This window comes from Ptychodera flava, chromosome 10 (genome assembly GCF_041260155.1).
Source record: "Ptychodera flava strain L36383 chromosome 10, AS_Pfla_20210202, whole genome shotgun sequence".
In the NCBI taxonomy this organism is placed as follows: Eukaryota; Metazoa; Hemichordata; class Enteropneusta; family Ptychoderidae; genus Ptychodera; species Ptychodera flava.
Window position 1 is genome coordinate 26,334,963 of NC_091937.1, and position 17,982 is coordinate 26,352,944.

Sequence of the window (17,982 nt, forward strand, 5' to 3'; positions counted from 1 at the left end):
AAAATCCAAAATTTATTCAACGTTTTAATTATTGCGCAAATTACAATATATTGTCACTGTATATAAAAGTGGCACTTCAGCCGTATCTGTTAATCAATGAAGATATATTTACAACATTGCCTTTTTACTCTGAATCTTTCACTTTGAACTGATTAACTTACAATAAATAGGGAGTACACCAGGTGTATATAGCACACACATTTACACCAATTTTCAACACAAGTTGAAGTGAAGAATTGTTCATTTGAAAAGCATTCCTGTTCACAACAGGGAATGTACATCGAATAATGGACTTCCTAATTAATACTCAAGCAAAGCCTTGAAGCAACTGGACAGATGTGATGCGTCTGTCCATATCATCTTCACCTGTGAGGGCGCTCTTCTATTGAGAGGCATATGCTCTCAACAGAAGCCGACAAGTTTTCTGATTTCTTTGTAATTCTCGTCAGCAATCGTTCTTGCCTTTTCCGCTCCTGTCCTCAGTATTTCTTCGATATAACCTTTCTCAGCTTGAAGTCTTTTTATTTCCTCCCTGATTGGTGCTAATTTAGCATTCACGGCATCCGCAACAACAAATTTGTATTCCGCCGTGGTCTGACCTCTGACCTGTTTGCAGATTTCCTCAGGAGTGAATCCAGTGAAAGCTGAATGAATATTAATCATATTGCTGACACCGAGGCGGGCGTCCGGGTCATAGGTCACTTCAGATGTGAAATCCGTCACCGCCTTCTTGAACTTTTTCTGGATTTCGTCTTCAGAGTCGGTCAATTCTATTCTACTGAGATTGTCTGCGTCAGATTTGCTCATTTTGCTGGTTGGATCTCGGAGACTTTTCACTTTCCTCACCTCGCCTGAAATTAGAAAATGAAAAGGGTGTGCAGGAGTCTTGAAAACTATCTAGCTTTTGTTGGGCATCAAAAAGGACAACAGCGATTATTTTAGATAATATTTTCATCAATTTTTTTTCAAGAAAGCATGTTCATGTTTTTCCTCTCCTCTGATGTATGTTGAAATGCAAAACAATTGGCGCACAGCTCAAGTTCAAAGCTACAACGCCATCAACAATAAAACTTCTCATGTTAAAACAGAGGCAAGCTTGCTAATGTTGATTCTCAGTGTATCTTTGTTTCATCAACTCTTCATGATATGCCAGTGGACTCTACCGTGACGCCAATCAGTAGCTTTGAATGCTACAGCTTACTTACTGAAGATGTACTGGGGCCTTGGAAAAAACAGACCGTACGTATTATTAAATATTCTTGCCAAGTCTTGTGTCAGTTCAATATGCTGGATTTGATCATCCCCAACTGGTACATGAGTTGCCCTGAAAATACATGAATACTATTCGTGTTAGAAATAGTCTTCATATAAATTTTCAGAAATCATTCACTCACTCTGTAACCAACACACCTACAAACTCACTCACAATTATCTCTTTTTAAGTAGTTAAACTATTTGCTCAGAAACAGCTCAAAATCACAATAACAAAATAAAACTAAGTACCTGAACTAAACCATGCATTTCACGTAAGTTGATATTTTTTGAAGTACACTGTCGAAAATTAATTGATAAATTTCACACAGATCAGTTGATCAGTTGTGTTGAGTACCAGCTGAGATAGTTGCGTCCAATGTCCAAAAGTTTTTATATGTTTCAAAACATCTGCAATAATCACAGTTGACAGCAGTCGTGGTTTACTCATTGGATGACTATGAACAAACTTATCATACTGACACTGACTATCGCCATGTCATCCCTATTCACAAGTATGGGGCTCCAACTTTACCACTGAAAACAATAGGCACAATCCATTATGCTGTTGCAGAAAGGGTACAAAAGTGTACAAAATGTAGCATTCTTACTTGTACAGAAGAATATCAGCTGCCATCAATATAGGATAAGTGAACAGTCCAACATTTACTGCCTCTTTCCGTTTGGCACTCTTTGTCTGTAATAAAAAAGAAATAATTTTTTTTCAGTTCTAACATTCTTGGAATAACATACCCAATGTTACAGTTGAGGGCAGTACACCAGTATTTCACCAAAGTTCCCTTTCATTATCAAAACATGCTTGCGACAGACAACAAAAATGTTAACATAGTTCTCAAGCCATTTACCTACAGGGCCAAACTTTGAAAAAAACACTGGATGTCACTGGGAACAAGGTAACAAAGTAAAAATCATAGAAATTCAGATCTCACTGCTATTCATTCAATTCAACACATTGAGGGCTAAGCTACATAAATGATAAAATTGACAATCCAACCATGATATGAAACACTGATTGTATAGATACCATGTAGTTTAGGATAACAGTAACGGCCCTATGATACTGCACACATTGACATGAATGCTAACATTGAGTTCCACTAGTGATGTCAACCAAAGGCTATGGTTTGGTAATTTGGACTGACAAGCAAATCCTGGTATTACATCAGTTCCAAAACAGTCTTCCATGGCTACAAACACTTCGATCACAAATCTTTTTTACACAACGGACAGCCACAGCACCTCTGCCTTTCTCTTTTCAATCTTAGGTAACACAATATAAGGTAACATTCGCTCAACCTGACTTAATCTACACTTTATGCTATGACTGGATCACATTTTGCAATTTTTTGTACGCAGAAAAGGATATAGGAATGGGAGGCACTAGCTCCGCCAGTCTCACTGACCAGACCTAAAACATGTGCTTGTTTTAGATTGAGCGCAGAACATGAAGTGCGCCGCCAGTGGCAAGTTTGAGAGCTGTAACTTGTTGCCATTAAATATTGCCGCTTGTGGCATAATTCATGCGTTAGACAATGCAAGCCTGTAGCCAGGTTTGAGATCTGGCAAGCGAGACTGTAGCTGTGTTAGAAAAGCAATGATGTATATACCTGTTTACATATTGCACACACTCAATACATGATAACTACAGTGCAGCTTTACCTAGACACTTTACTTTATCATTTTACATGGCAGTTTGAGTATAATTGCACACAGCTCGATAATGTGTCCATTTCAGAGCGACAATATCAAACTTCAAAGTGACAATGTCAACAGATTGCTTTGGCCAATACCGGCTGACTGCGGTTACACTAATGTCGACACAGCCAGATTAAAACGTAACACTAAAACACCTCGCAAAATCTAGCTGACAGGTCTTGATCAAAGATCACAGTAAACAATCACACTTCAAGGGAGAAGAATTGGTGCCTTATCGTTGACCTCGATGGGTCAAGGTCAGGAGACAAGATAGCAATGCTTGCAATTGAGATACAAACGTCATTGAGGTTTAGTCTAGTAATTTTGACTGACCTTCCACTGCGGTAAATGGCTGAGTCTTGACATGGTTGTGATGCATCCTAGAATCCATGCTAAATCTGTGTGTTGTTGAACCTAGAAATGATATCAAACAAAGACAAATATGAAGCTTCATGAATGACATCTTTGCAAATTTCACCAAGGTAGTCATGGCAATTATTTGGAATACAGGAAAAAAGGCATTTTTAAACGGGTTTTCAGAAAAGAACATCAAATTTATCAGGCATGCATACACCCAGTATGGTAACAGGTTCTTTTTTGTATACTGATCAACAAAAACATGTACACACTAGTTCTTTTTTGAGATTCACTGTTAACTTAGACCCTCTAGTTAAAAGACATTTATCTCAAGGGTCTATTAAACTTCAAATGAAACTGGGAGTTTTGCATACTTGCTACTGTAAACCCTCAGCAATACTACGTGTGATGCAATCATTACAAGCCATACATGTATCACGGAACTAACATTTTGATTTCTCATTCAACATGATCAGCTACCTCAAGAACGATGGTGTTATGAAGTCAAAAATACAATATTGCAGATTTCATTACAATTTGAACAAATCTGACTTAGATCAACCCAGAGGACCTCCACGCCATATTTCAAAGCAACTGGACAAGGGGATTCTGGGAAGAAGATGTATTCCATCGTTTGGACTGGTGAGACTTTTGAGAGTATCGTCAGGGTGTTTTTAAACCCCCTGTCAATGCTACCACCCGCCTACCAACAAAAAGAATTTCTGACTCAAAGTGCACTTTTTTCGTTGTCTCTTACAACTAAGTTACAAACTGTGGGCAATCTCATTACCAATGAGATGTAAAGTTTACTTATTCATTGTAGAAACAAGTGAAATCAGCCTAACAGTTATTCAGTAGCACATAATAAAGAGAGTGAATCAAAATGCATCCCTTCTCGCTGATAAATTTTGGTATGTTCCTGCATGTTTTCTATGGTAAACTTGAGACTTCTAAAGTGACAAACAGGGGTGACTGCATTCTTACTGAGCACTCACCGAAGACTGTTGGAAGAGGATTGACTTGTTTGGATCTATTCCAGAGGCTAGAAGACACGCCACCATGTCGTAGATATTCTGTCTGAGTTCGCACGGCTCCTGAGGCAGGGTGATGGAGTGCTGGTCCACAACGCAGAAGATCACCTCGTCTTGCTCGCTGTCTTCCTGCAGCTTGACCCAGTTTGTGATGGCACCAAGGTAGTTACCGATGTGTGGGATGCCGGTCGGTTGTATACCAGAGAAGATCCTCTTCGGAAATTTATCCTGTTCAACATATAACAAGGCATTATGCAGCTGTCAATGTAATACCCAAGGGACCCCACCTCAGGATGATACGGGACAAATATGGGGGACAGACCATGTTTTCCGTGAAACTATGCCCAATGGGTGAGGCAATTGCCTCAGGTTGATCCCCCTTGTCACTTTCATTGGCGAGCACAGAATTTACATTATTTAGGAGAGCCCCACCCATTGGGGTGGGGAAATGTGGGGATTTACTTGTTTTAGGTGAGGATTTTCTGGATTGTCTTGCCCAAGGAGGTGGGTGGGGCATTTGATAAATTTCATGACTAATATCCAAATCCCCACTATGCCCCAATACTAGGTGGGGGTTGACGTTGACTGCTGCATTAGGTCATTTCTTTCTCAGATCTGGTTTAAAAGATTTAACAACGCAGATTAATGTGGTAAGTCTCGGTACCAATTCATTTACAGCATCTGATGCTTCATATGGACATTGGTTTAAACACAGAATTTGATTTTGAGACGATGTGAATGGCCACTGCACAATGGCAATGCATCATCATGCATGTACTGTAGCGGTATTATAGGCCACAACTCTCCTTCGTCGATTCTGTGAGATCGTTATCAAATTTACATGGGAAAGTACATTTAGTTCTGGGCTGCACACAGAATTGCTGCTTGGCAGAAGGCAGTGGGCAGAGTTAATTCTAGGACGCGCCATTGCGCAATTTGCGCAAAAAAATCTCGAATGGCCCTCATTTCTACCTTTGATGCGCCACTAAGGGCGCAACATTTTATGAATGGGTCGATCGATCACGCAGAGTTCACTGTTAATTCATACATTTACGTAGCTCCCCGAAGGTCATTACCTCAGTCATAGTGTGCCATGTAAAACAATTCAGTTACCCTTCGACCTTTGCCCACTACGGCATATATGGTGGTGCATAGGAAGCTGGGTAGAAAGGACTGATGTAAGGGTAATGGTGTATTGGAGCCGTGCGCATGTGGTACGATCGATGAATGTAAACAATGGCTCCGGCCGCCGCGTTATCGTGAAAAGCCAGTCTCCGCTCAGATTTTTAACGCCAGTACTACGGTATATAATGGTTGATGAACCCAGGATGATCGGGCAGTCCCTTAAATTGAAGCGTTTGCACGTCTATCGTCCATACCTGCGAAACGTTGAACACTGCAAGGAAAGCATTCATGCTTGGCCGGCCAGATGATCGTTTTGAAGAGCAACACAGTTTAGGTCGGACATACCTCGTTTTCCAGAGTAGCCAGGTCTATGCATAGAACAACACCGCTGTGTAAAACCCTTTGGTCAGAACCAATGATCGTAAATTTGCTAATACATACAAGTTATGTTTAAAAGTTGATGTATCGATCACTTTATGTAGGTCGTACGGGTTACACTCTCGTGTTGTATCAGTGTGATAATTGTCGACCAGTGCAAATCGGGGGCCACTCAGAGAAATCCTACCGGTGCGCTAAGCTTTGATCATGATTGTTTCCACAGTCAAAATCACAGTCCGTAGTAATTTGTACAGTTGTTAAAGTCCGACATCAATAATTCATCACATAAGTTACGTAAACAATTGAATCAAACCAAATGGTTAGTTTGCTGCTGCCATTGTTGGGCCTGTTGCGTACGTACGGGGCACAACTTTGCTGTAGGCTTCGTTGGTTACAGGTGGCCCGATCTAGTATTCTCCTTTTCTTGACTTGATAGACTATAGTATTTTCAGCAGAAAATTCAAGGGTTTTACATGTGTGATCATGACGGCCCCCGATTTTCTAAAATGGCCCCCTTGGGACAGGAGTAGGGGCCCACAGTGGCCCCTTGTTTTTACGTCCTAGAATGAACACTGCAGTGGGTTCAATACTTGACCATGCGAATGGGTATCGGCAAAAGTACTGTACAGCCCTGGGGGTGGGGTGACATTTTTTAACCTTTGGGTGCTTACGTCCACGTTGCTCTGCGTGACAGAGTTGTAAGTAAATGTTAATACCGGCTACTCTTGCTTGGTAACATACATCCTTGCCATGCTATTTGCAGAGCTAGATCATGTCCGGGGTCCTACTAATTACTGCCCGTGACTGCCCGTAGCTGCCCGAGGACTGCCCCAGAACTGCCCGAGGACTGCCCGAGGAGCAAGTAGGCCAAATTTCGCCCATTTTAAAGGCGGAGCCTCCCTTTAAAAGGGTGCCAACCTATGGCGGCGTTCATTGTGTAAGTGGACACCAAACAGGTAACATGAGGGCACACGCTCCAGAAAATGCCACTTTTTAGTTTTTTCCGACAGCAAAAACATTGACAGACTGCCAAGCGGTTTGCACGAAGCTGCTGCAGATCAAACCCTGTGGTTATATTCAAATTCTAACTTGACTGGATGATGTTTTTTAAGGAAATTCGAGTTTGGTGCTGAGGAACAAATGACCGTTGGCAATTTGAACCGACCGTCAATCAAACGGTTATATAAGCTCTGTTTGCAGGATTAGCAAAAGGTGACAAAAGGTTGAGATCAGTTAGTGTAATTAATGTTATAGAAATCAAACATCATACTGCCCATGTGTTTGACTGGGAGGAGAACTCCACTAATGCGAGAACCTGGGATTGAAAAGTGCGGCTTTAACACACTCGGCCAATAGGTTGTTTATATCATGCGAAGCCAACCAAAAATATCATTGATTTGGCGTTTTCTGTGGCGGTTTTAGAACCCGAAAGACGCCGGGCTTTCAACGAGAAAGACGTCTCCAACTTGATTGAGAGATCATACCATTCAGTGCAAGGGATGGTAGGCTGTCAGGCTGTACACGCTCGGCGAGGTTATTGTGCCACCTCTCGGACTGAATGGTATGATCTCACTATCAAGCTGGCGACGTCCTAAAGACCGAAGTCTTCCGTGTTCCTAAACTGCCGGAGAAAACATCAGGTTAACGCCAAATCAATGATATTTTTGGTTGGCTGGGCATGATATAAACTGAACCTATTAGCCTAGTGTTAAAATGGGCGAAATTTGGCCCACTTTTTCCTCGGGCAGTGCTCGGGCAGTCCTCAGGCAGCTACGGGCAGTCACGGGCAGTAATTAGTAGGACCGCATGTCCGCGCAAACCTTCAACCACATACGGGCATCAACGTTTCGGGCATCCGTATTGTCACAAATATGCAATTCGCGTGAAACCAGCTGCCCCATGGTGGTTCTGCTGTTCTACCTTCAGGTGCTTGGGAAGTTCAATGTAACTGTAACGTAACTCTGGCGCATACCACATAGGACACCTCGATCCGCCCCTGGGCACCGGTCCTCCGTGGCACTACCAATGCCAATGGGCTGACACCGCGGCTAAATACAGTGGAGAAATCAGATGCAATCCTACACCATCGTACAATATTTGAGCGTGTGATTTTTACCTTTAAAACTTGTTCTTCGCTGGAGGAACAAAATTTTGATGACAGGCAGGCAAATAACTCACGAATCGGCCTCAACGTGCGAACGCTGCTGCCGACACGCTTTCCGATGGACAGCGCCATGTTGGGCTTGGAATCTTGGGAAGAGGCGCAGCCAATCAATGAGGCAGATAGTTATTGCGCTGTATAAGCCGCAATCTTATTGGGTAAAAGTTACAAGGCTCAAGAAAGTTTATCGCAACCCGTAACTCTTCCCCTGGCAACACCACACATGTTGCGTAGTGATTGTAAACCCGAAATTCCCTTGTATTTTAAGCTATAATATATTCGTAACCCACAGTAACTTTTAAACCATTCCAGGACAAAAATTACCAGGTATGCGAAGACACAGAGGCAGTATACTTTCTCAAAAGAAAAAAAAAATCGAATTTCGTGCCTTTTTGATCCATATCTCTTACAGGAATTTAACAGTTTCATCTCGATGGATGTCATCCGTGTTATAAAATCGCGACTGTGTGCAGTTTAGTTATCCATTAACCTATAGGAACGACGCAGACTACCACAAACCGCCCTCTTGTTTGCGATTACATCGACAAACATGTTCTGTCAACGGTTCACCGTCGGTTACACAGCTTTACCTAGCGACGTTGGCATGTTGGCCAAAGTTCACTTCCCCATGACTCTATTACTGCACGTGCGTACTAGATTTTAATTCACACAAGTGTAGGTCGCCATTACTGGGGCAAGAATAATTCCGAGTTCTTCACTTAGACAAAACATCTGTTGTTGTTTTACGGAAAGCGCTACTTGAGGACATACGTTTTTACTGTGTTATAACCACTTACAGGGACTTATGTACAGCAGGCTCGCGAAGCACGTTCTCAAACGAACCCACTACAGCACAAACGGCAGCTGGTCGCCTGATGATTTCTTTGACATTTTTGAGGACAGAGCTTACGATGAAGAGGACAGCGACGATGATGATGAAGAGGATGAGGACTCCAAGTATAGTGATGATGACGTATTTACGTCACAGCCCGAGTCCAAAGAGAAGCTGTTAGCAACCCTTGCGCAGCCCGAGGACTTGGAAGAGAACAATAATGATTCGATTACCATCAGGAAAATGACGGAAAATGATGTGAACTTCGCGGCACGACTAATGGTGGAAGCAAACAGAGATATGTACGAATGGACGGTTGGGAAACAAAAGTAAGGATCTCGCAGTGTGTTTGTTATGGGCTCTTCGTGAATTTCATTACACAATAACATCCGCAATGCCGCCGGGAGGGTTTCCACGAAGTCCTTTATCCCCTATACCTTACTCCCTGCCACAGTCAACAGTATTACAGTACTACCCATTGCATTGCCCGTTCAGTTAAGTTTCTCATGGTTAGAGCTAGGTCGGAGAGTCGATTTGAGTCCTCGTACTGGCACGTTGCGTCATGCCAGTCCGCAACGCTTCGTGACCTCAATAATAGCATGTGTAGTTAGAAAGCACATACAACGTAATACCAGACGGGCAGACGATCTACGAGTGGAAAATCGTCAGAAATTGACCTCCTCGCTTACAGAGGCAGCCACTCTGATATGCAAAATTCTAGTCTTTAAATCGCTGAAGATCAAGGCAAAATAGAACGCGGTATATTAGAAGCAATACAGGGTCCCATTTATCATATTTACACAGTTTAATACTACACGTAACGTCTGATAAGAGGAATTCCAGAGCCACTCGAACCAAAACAACAACAACGTGCTAAGTCCAGAAAAACATAAAACCTGTCACGAATCCGACGAGAATGCCCCCCCCCCCCGCGCAAACAACGCGTCAAATAATGACAAATTTTTCCATTATTACTATTTTTGAGATGTTGAACTATCGTTTGTTTGCGCTTTGTGTTTTTTCCTTTTAGTTTGTTTTGAATGTTTTTACAGTCAGAGATGACCTCGGTCGGACGACAACAACAGTTGATAAACACGATAGTAAAGTTGTTATCACTGAAAGCGTCCCGTCCAACAAGGTCAAACACACTTAGAAAAACAATCCACGATCGGGATGAAACCGCCTTGTTTACACTGTCGGGGTAATTACCCGTTTCCTTGGAGATATCATGGCGACCATATCACCCGCTATCGTAAACCGTTACTGTCAAGAAGTACTGCAATAAAATTACGTTACCACACAACTATTTATTGCATATTCTCAACAATGTAAGCTTATGTGCCTTGGTTCATTAACGATCAACTTCGATGATCAATTAATCGAACTATCTCAGACTGCTAACGGTGATTAGAACTGCCCCTGACCATCTCAATATTTCTCCGGCTTGAAATTTTTGGGGTTTTTTGTTTATTTTTTTTCGTTCAGAATATCTCTGGTAATATTCGCGCTCTGCATTGTGTTTACGCCGGGGCCCACCGCAAATTTCTCCGTAGATGTGGGACAGGAGGACGCGATTCTCTTCGTTTACGGAGGAATGGACTTTATTTTACTTTGGTACAGTCCAAGTCTGAAGCCACCCCAAACAATGTATTCATTAATCACCACTTTATTTCTTGTACCGAAGGTCGTATCAGATCTCGCGGTTGAACGTCGATCTCGTACGTGTTAGGCATTTGTGCCACGCTTGGCATTTTACACCTGTAGCATATAGTGCCCCACTATAACAACTTGACGATATAAAACGTCACAATTATAGATCTGCGAATACCATTGTTACCAGTAACAGTGCCAGCAGGCTTGAAGTGAACCGATCGAGGGCTGCCATGAAACCGATCATGAGAAATGCCATCGCAGGGAGCTGGGTGTTTTAAAATGCATATACAATTCTAAGTTATTTTTGAAAAAAAATAGAATCCCCCGCGCCTATTTTTCCCTTTTCTTCGAGCAGATCCCTTCCCCATTCAAAATGGCGATTGCATTGCAAAGAGGACTCCGCGTTTCGATTCCCAGGGGTACCCTGCATTTTAACAAGCGAACACGGATGCCTACTGTCGCCCCTGGATTGTTGTCCATTCAAAGTTGCCTAGTCAGCAAGGGTAAGATTTCTCGACCATTCGATAACATGACAAATATTTCCCTGCAACCATCAAGAAACCGCTTTGCGCTAACAATTGTTTGCTAATTGTCATTTTCCTCCTGTGACTTCATAATCGGAAGCGGGCGGGGAAGGGGGGGGGGGTTCGATAAAATATCAGAACGATTGTTCATGCAAATCAACTATCAATAAGTTGTTAAAAGCTGTAAGGAGAAGTTTGTGCAACTGTCCTCCCGCTACGAATAGTATATGTCCTCCTCTTTTTTCTAAAGTTTTACACTCTCCAAACTTGCCCATATTAAATGACATTAAACTGGTCCAATAATCATTTCCATTCAAGGTAATATATTACCAGGTCCATTGGACATTTGTGATTTACAAATTTAAGTAGGACCATCATGAATCACCGATAGTTAGTGGTGGTACCAGGTGTCCGGAAAGGGTAAGCGTACCCTGCTAGCATGCTACACCCGTCAGGATTGGTCCCAAAATTGGCTTCTCCCTAGTTAAACCACAGCCCAGGACTGCAGTGTACGTTCTATCCTGGTTTACAGTTAATTTCCAATAAGTGTGGTAGGTCACATGATTTCAGTCCCAAGTAAATCAAAACCGGAAAACAGCTGTGCCGACGGCCGCCTTTCTTTCTGGTTTCTTTTCAAGTTAACGTTGAGTGCAAGACCAAAAAAATCTCAGCGCCTCTATTGACTAAAAAAATTGTTCTGTCCACCGATTTGAAGAAAGAAAATGCTTGCTCGCCCGCTAAGAAACGGCGAAGGGCTTAATGTGAGCGAACAGGTTGTCGTGCTCCTTGACTACTGGACTAATCAATAACCTCATTATGGCTGATCAATGGAATTATTTTTGGAAATCATTTAATGTGCTGCTGAAGTGGACTCCCTTATCACGAGGAAGTTAACAATAAAACACAGTTGTTGAGCGCATTTAATCATTTTGAAATATCATACATTTTGCAGGTCACGTGAAAGAGGTGCCCGTCTTTCAATGGAACGTACCTGCAACTTTTAATGGTTTTTCAAGTTTTTTCATTATCTTTCTTAAGTGTAATTTCTTGTTCTCCTCCTGGGGTAATGTCCAAATGCTCACTGTTCGACTTGTGAGATTGACCTGTATGTTTATTAGGTCCAACGTTGACAACTTCATTCCAACCTGGCTTCGCACGCTCTTGTCAACATCGCGTATTCACGCGATGGGTTTGGTCGTGATCCGACGTACTTTAGGTAGTATGCGCCTCGAAAGTGAAAACCCTCTACATCAACAAATTTACTGGCATTTTCAAAATTACAAAATAAAAGCAATTATGTATTCCCTCCCAACCATAATACACTCAAGCAAATTTTGCGCGACATTATGTGCTTCGGCTTCGCGGCGTCGTTCATTATGTTGTTCAAAGTTTCCTTTCGTCCTTTATGGGCCGGGAGGGGCTGCATTATTGTGTAAATATTCCAATTGGCCAAGATATTTCACATTTGTCCAATCCACTCTGCTGATAGCGGAACAACAGCAAAATCCGCTTGTAAAGGAGATTCAAAACCACTTGTTGACCCAAAAAATGATATGTACAATTTGTAATGTAATCTATTGCTGCAATCCCTCATGTTGACAGGTTGGTGAACGTGTTTGATTTGTCACGCACGTCGCTGGAACGCAGCTCGGCGGAAGTGTACCAACACCGATTCATTGCCTTTCATGACACGCAACCGGCCGGGGTCATCACAGTTGTGCGCAAGGACGAAGCGTAAGTGACGTCATACCTATGGTTTATTCGATCTTGTAAGTTAAGATAAGAGAACCAGAAAGCAAAGGTCTTCACTCACCTTAAATATACCAGACCTTTGAAGCTCCATTGTCCTTGCTATGGCTTATTTATCTTACAGGGTTCTCAGAATGCAAATACAAGTTAACGCAAAATTTTGAAACTATCCACAAAATTTCTGCGTCTCAGCATGATAGAAAAACTGATAAATTTAAGAAATTCTTCTCTACGGAGATGACATATTTCCGCAGCGCAGTTGTTTGCAATGTAGATAAAATTCTGCAATGACGTCATTTTGATGAGTGTGTTGTTGTTGTGTTGTTGATGATGATGATGATGATGATGATGATGATGATGATGATGATGATGATGATTTAACGGATACGGGAAAGGACCTTGTCTTTTCCCAGAAAATATGCGACATCGTTATTTGAAATAAACAGATCATTATGCCTTGACATTATAATCATTTTGTTGATAAATCTGGCTGTGACTTTACAATAGGTGATTCATCATTGGATAAGAATAATCACATGACTGTTCGTCATAGTCCCTGGTAAACGTTCATCTCTGCTTCAACCATGCTTCTGAAATTCTACAGATCGCGCCACGTACACCTGTTGTTGATTTTTGTTTTGTCAAGCTTCACTTGTCAACATTTTGAGCTAATTAACTTGTTTTGTTTTGTTTGGCTCTCGCTTTTATCACAAAAATGTAAACAATAGTTAGACTATCATAACAATCGCTAAATGACTAACTCTGCGCCGTGAGTTGGCATTTGTAAACCGATAATAAACCTTCACCTCTCAGAGATCACGTAATGTGTTAAAAATAGCGCCGGCGACCTCAGGTAACCTTCAATGTGAAACCCTAGTGGTTACAATCACTATGTCAATATTTGGCAAAGAAAGGTCTCTTCAGGACTGTGATCTTATTTGCTTTAGATAAATTTAATTTCTCGATCTAGATAAGGATATCTAAGCTGTCGAGTCTTACCATAAAGTATTAACAAATGATGTCATAGCATTTTGGCCTTAATTGTCAAGCGATATTTAAAAGCATCTACATATTTTTTCGGGATGTGCTGTGCATATCTTTGCTTCTTGTATCCCGGTATAAACGTAGATTGGCGTTATTAACTGTAAATCATGGCACTTACGTCCAGCCTACCTTTTCAATAAATCGTTCCCTTTTCTGATGGAATCCTTCTCACCATACACTTTGCAGTGGCCGCTCAAATTTGATGAACTATTACAAAGTGCGCTTATCAGAGTATATATTCACAACGCCACATTTCATCCTGTTGAGTTTAAATTCTAATATGTCTCTCAGCACACTTACCTATGACTTCGATATTTTTTTTGATTAAATTTCATTTTCTTATCTCGACAGTACACCTAGGATTACGTGCTCCGAAGCGTGTTCGGCGTTGGGGTGTTTTCGGGCATGTTGGTGAGTTTTGGATCATCGTACACCTCTTATCATGATTCTTGGTCGTTCTCCAAACAACGTTTGACCACAGGGTCGTCGAGCCAATTCTTATCTCATAATGTGTTTGGGTCCCGCCGCAAGTGTTATCTTTCCACAGAAAAATAAATGTTTGACCGGCGTTTCTTTATAAATCGCCCACTCCGCGTTGACCAAGTTGACAGTCGCCTGCACAGAACATGTTAGAGAATCATAGTGATTTCCTATCAACAAAACATGGGTGCATGTTGACCTGGAAGTTGACAGCATTTACTATGGCAAGTTAACAATCGACCTTTCAGATTCAGTTAGAATTTTTTGTTGTCTTCCATTCAATGGTTTAATAAAATTACTAACATTACAGTTACAGGTATAATAGCAAATGACGCCCTTGTTGGTGAATTGTTGTTAAGATACCTTAAACGTACCTCGGGGACAAAGAAATATTTCGGCAAAAGTTTCAGTCTTTCATTTTCGAGGCGCATAATACCTTACCTTGCCCCCCAAAAAATGAAAGATTCCTGGCCAAAAAGATCGAAAGACTGTCGTTCATCTGTTTTAAGAGATATCTGTAACAAGCGGTATGATAATGAACCGTATGATCTGTGAATACTATGGAAGTTTTGTCGTATGTTGTGTAGATAAACCAAATAATCTATATACAGATTTTTCTCCTGGTGAATGGTTATGGGCAGAAAAACCAAAACAGCACGTCGGCGTATTTTATAGTTGGAAATGTGATTTTGTTGAAATGTCAGAAACAGGAGGAAAAAACAAGCCAGGAAATTGAGTGCTTTGCATAAATTTACTCTTCTTTCTCACACAACTTACGACAAATTGTCATGTTCAAGTGAGCTCTACCGGTATTTTAATCTTGGATTAGCATATTACTAAAAATAAACGAATTTTTGTAAAACAATATTTTGAGCAAAATATGCCGTGTTACGTGCAAAGCATGCTATTTTTTTGTTAAACTGAAGATTGTGAAAAACAGTCTTGTATATTGGGCATCTGTAACTTTCCTGGGGAAACGTTTTTTGCAGAAGTCGGCTGTTTGCCCTTTTTACTTCCCTCTGTAAGACCGCGAGATTTGCTGTACAGATAGAACATCAACATAATCGTTCGGTAAACAGTTTCTGTTGTAAAATTGGTTAAAAAAGAAATATCAGGGAAGAATTCTATTTGACAAACTGACAATCCTAAAACTCAGCTTGTAAACAATTGTTGCAGTGAAGAGGCATCTTAAGTTTGATGAATGAAAATACCTAGAAGATTTTTAACAAATTTGTTATCTTTTACAGTTTTCTACACATGATTAAAGTGTTGACCTACAAACCAAAGACGAATTCCGAGTGCTATATAGATCACATTTGCGTGGATTCGAAGTTTCGTAATATGGGTGTCGGGGGAATGTTGCTGAATTACGTCGAATTGGAAGCAAAACAATGGGGTTGTGAGGTAAGGCCCGATCTGTCTCTGACGTCTGTCTGTCAGCCTGTTTGCCTGCCAGTCTGTCTCCTCAACTATTCGTCTGTCAGGGACATCTGCTCTTGATTACTCACGTGTGTGTACGTATATGTATGTATGTATGTATGTATGTATGTATGTATGTATGTATGTATCTGTCTGTCTATCTGTCTGTCTGTCTGTCTGTCTATCTATCTATCTATCCATCTATCTATCTATGTTCTTTTACGTTTGTACATACGTACATTTGTATGGATGTATCTATGTATCCATGTTTGTTTGTTTGTTCGTTTTTGCTGACATTTTTATCTCTAACTAATCTTTATACTTTCTTCATTCATCTTAACCATTTTTATCACCCATGTTCACATTTCACTTGAGGTGGTGTCTTCGTTCTTAATCCTGTTACAATATCCCTTTGTCCAAGAATACCAGTATAAACGTCAAATGAATCACTTCAGTGTCACTTGTCGAAAACAATGGGTCCTTGTAAACTTGAGCGTTAGTGTCAATGCAGTCTATACCTGAGACCACTCAGTGGTCACGAGGTCACCAGAATCCAACCCACGTATAACACATACGATAGAATAACATCTTTCTCTTTCCGCATTTTGATTCCCTGTCTTAAAAATATTTAACCACATGTCGTTTTCCACCCGTTTGCAGAGTGTAACGTTGTGGTGCCACGCCGACAGCAGAGCGAAAAGCCTCTACGAAAGGAACGGTTATTCGGTCGTACGCAATGCGGACGGCCTTTGTTACACGTACGCAACGACGGGACTTCGGGTGAGAATTTGGACAACTGTTTTGACACTTTCTTAGAAGTTTTGTATCAGTAAATTCATTTTCTCAGCGAGGTAGATTCGGATGAGTGACAACACACCCTGTCAATCTAAATAGATGTGTAACATGATATCTTAGACTATTACACAGCTTTGTTGAGAAGAAACGAGACGTGTTCATGAGAGAGTTCATGGGCAAAAGAGAAAGTTTATATACCTATATATTCTCGAATATGAACGACGATTGAACGTTCTGCGAATCCCTTCCTGTTTCAGAAATGGTGCAAAATGGAGAAAGAATTGGTTTAACTTCGAAGTCTTCTGATGTTCTTCTCGTTTGAATCAGTAGAGATGGGATAGACCGGATTCCTTCGCAGAACCAGGATATACTTCATAAATTTTTGCCAAGTCTGATTCCCAGTTCTATTCCAGGATTGGCGTCTCAATCGACGTCAGTTACAACTGCCTAGCCTCGGTCTACAGCTGATTGCCGCGATAAAGTAAACCGAAAAAAAGCCACAAACAAAAACAAAATTGCACTCATTTAGTACAGATATGAAATAAGCATTTTGATATTTTCAAATATGTAAATGATATGTAAATGAATCAAAGAGCTCACATTTATGTTTTATTTTTCTCCTTTAGCTCCATCTATTCTTGTACGAGTCGCCTTCGGAATGTATATACACTATCTTGCCAAATACTGCCCTCTATCGTTGAAATGTAAATAGTTCTCGGATGTTACCGTTATCCAGAGATATATATGGTGAACTTTTTTTATAATAAATGTTTTGATATTCACTTTACTGCTCCTGATTAAATGGAAGTTTTTCACTGCTATTCCAAACATTTATTACATAGCCCCAGCAAAAAAATACAGCAAATGTTTGCTGTACAACCCAGAGCAGTTGAGAGGTTGGTGATCAATGTGAAGAGATGTACCTTAGGTGTTGTTCAATATTGGTCTTTTCACATTATTGACAGCGGGAGAAGGAGTTTGTTATTTCAGCATCTATGACTGATTTACAAATTTTACAGATCAGGTCTCAAAAGTTTGAATTGACCGGTCCATTGAGTTTAAAAACAAGCGATCATGGTCATCGCTAGCTTTTCGCTGGTACACTACATGCATACCTTCAAGTCAAGTTGGTAACGTTCTCAACCTCTCCCCTTTTCGCCAAAAGTATAAGTGTGACCAAGAAAATGCTGACAGAATATAGAACTTAAGACTCCTGTTTCATACTTAGGCAAAACTTCTGACACAAAATAAGCGCTTTTGACCTATTAGATTGTTGAAATTGCCGCGTTTTGACTCCCGGTTTTGAGCTAAGAACTCGATCAAAAATGTTGACCCTCATACATATAAAGGAAAATTGTTGTTTGTTTTTTCGTAATTTGAACTCTCCAGGTACACATGTACCCAATTCGGTTGTGAGTGCCCCCTGGGGTGCTGTGTGAGTGTATTAGCGATAACGCTAACAGTCAA

At 41.0% G+C, this 17,982-nt stretch overlaps 2 protein-coding genes across 4 annotated transcripts; one reads left to right on the plus strand and one right to left on the minus strand.

Annotated features, from left to right (window-relative positions):
• LOC139142351 (tryptophan--tRNA ligase, mitochondrial-like) lies at positions 1 to 12,886 on the minus strand. Of its 2 annotated transcripts, none has more exons than XM_070712265.1 (6): positions 12,842 to 12,886; positions 4,320 to 4,583; positions 3,301 to 3,381; positions 1,863 to 1,948; positions 1,206 to 1,324; positions 1 to 851 (listed from the first exon to the last, which is right to left on the minus strand). In XM_070712265.1, exons 1-6 carry the CDS (start codon positions 12,869 to 12,871, stop codon positions 403 to 405), a joined length of 1,029 nt encoding a protein of 342 aa, XP_070568366.1. In that variant the 5' UTR covers positions 12,872 to 12,886; the 3' UTR covers positions 1 to 402. The 2 variants fall into 2 exon arrangements, with proteins under 2 accessions (XP_070568366.1, XP_070568365.1); XM_070712264.1 differs by lacking the exon at positions 12,842 to 12,886 and adding an exon at positions 7,975 to 8,105.
• LOC139142352 (uncharacterized) lies at positions 8,640 to 17,302 on the plus strand. 2 transcript variants are annotated; one of them, XM_070712266.1, is made up of 6 exons: positions 8,640 to 9,180; positions 12,631 to 12,762; positions 14,173 to 14,232; positions 15,549 to 15,705; positions 16,381 to 16,500; positions 16,773 to 17,302. In XM_070712266.1, exons 1-6 carry the CDS (start codon positions 8,825 to 8,827, stop codon positions 16,803 to 16,805), a joined length of 858 nt encoding a protein of 285 aa, XP_070568367.1. In that variant the 5' UTR covers positions 8,640 to 8,824; the 3' UTR covers positions 16,806 to 17,302. The 2 variants fall into 2 exon arrangements, with proteins under 2 accessions (XP_070568367.1, XP_070568368.1); XM_070712267.1 differs by lacking the exon at positions 12,631 to 12,762 and having other exon boundaries at positions 8,684 to 9,180.
• Positions 17,303 to 17,982: the final 680 nt, after the last annotated feature.

Coding starts and splice junctions, on each gene's coding strand:
- LOC139142351 (XM_070712264.1), bottom strand. CDS start 8,094: ATGGCGCTGTCCATCGGAAAGCGTGTCGGCAGCAGCGTTCGCACGTTG. Junction 4,584..7,974: donor GCGAAGAACAAGTTTTAAAG/GTAAAAATCACA, acceptor TATGTTGAACAG/GATAAATTTCCGAAGAGGAT. Junction 1,325..1,862: donor GCTGATATTCTTCTGTACAA/GTAAGAATGCTA, acceptor ATGTATTTTCAG/GGCAACTCATGTACCAGTTG.
- LOC139142352 (XM_070712266.1), top strand. CDS start 8,825: ATGTACAGCAGGCTCGCGAAGCACGTTCTCAAACGAACCCACTACAGC. Junction 12,763..14,172: donor GTTGTGCGCAAGGACGAAGC/GTAAGTGACGTC, acceptor TTATCTCGACAG/TACACCTAGGATTACGTGCT. Junction 16,501..16,772: donor ACGCAACGACGGGACTTCGG/GTGAGAATTTGG, acceptor TTCCTGTTTCAG/AAATGGTGCAAAATGGAGAA.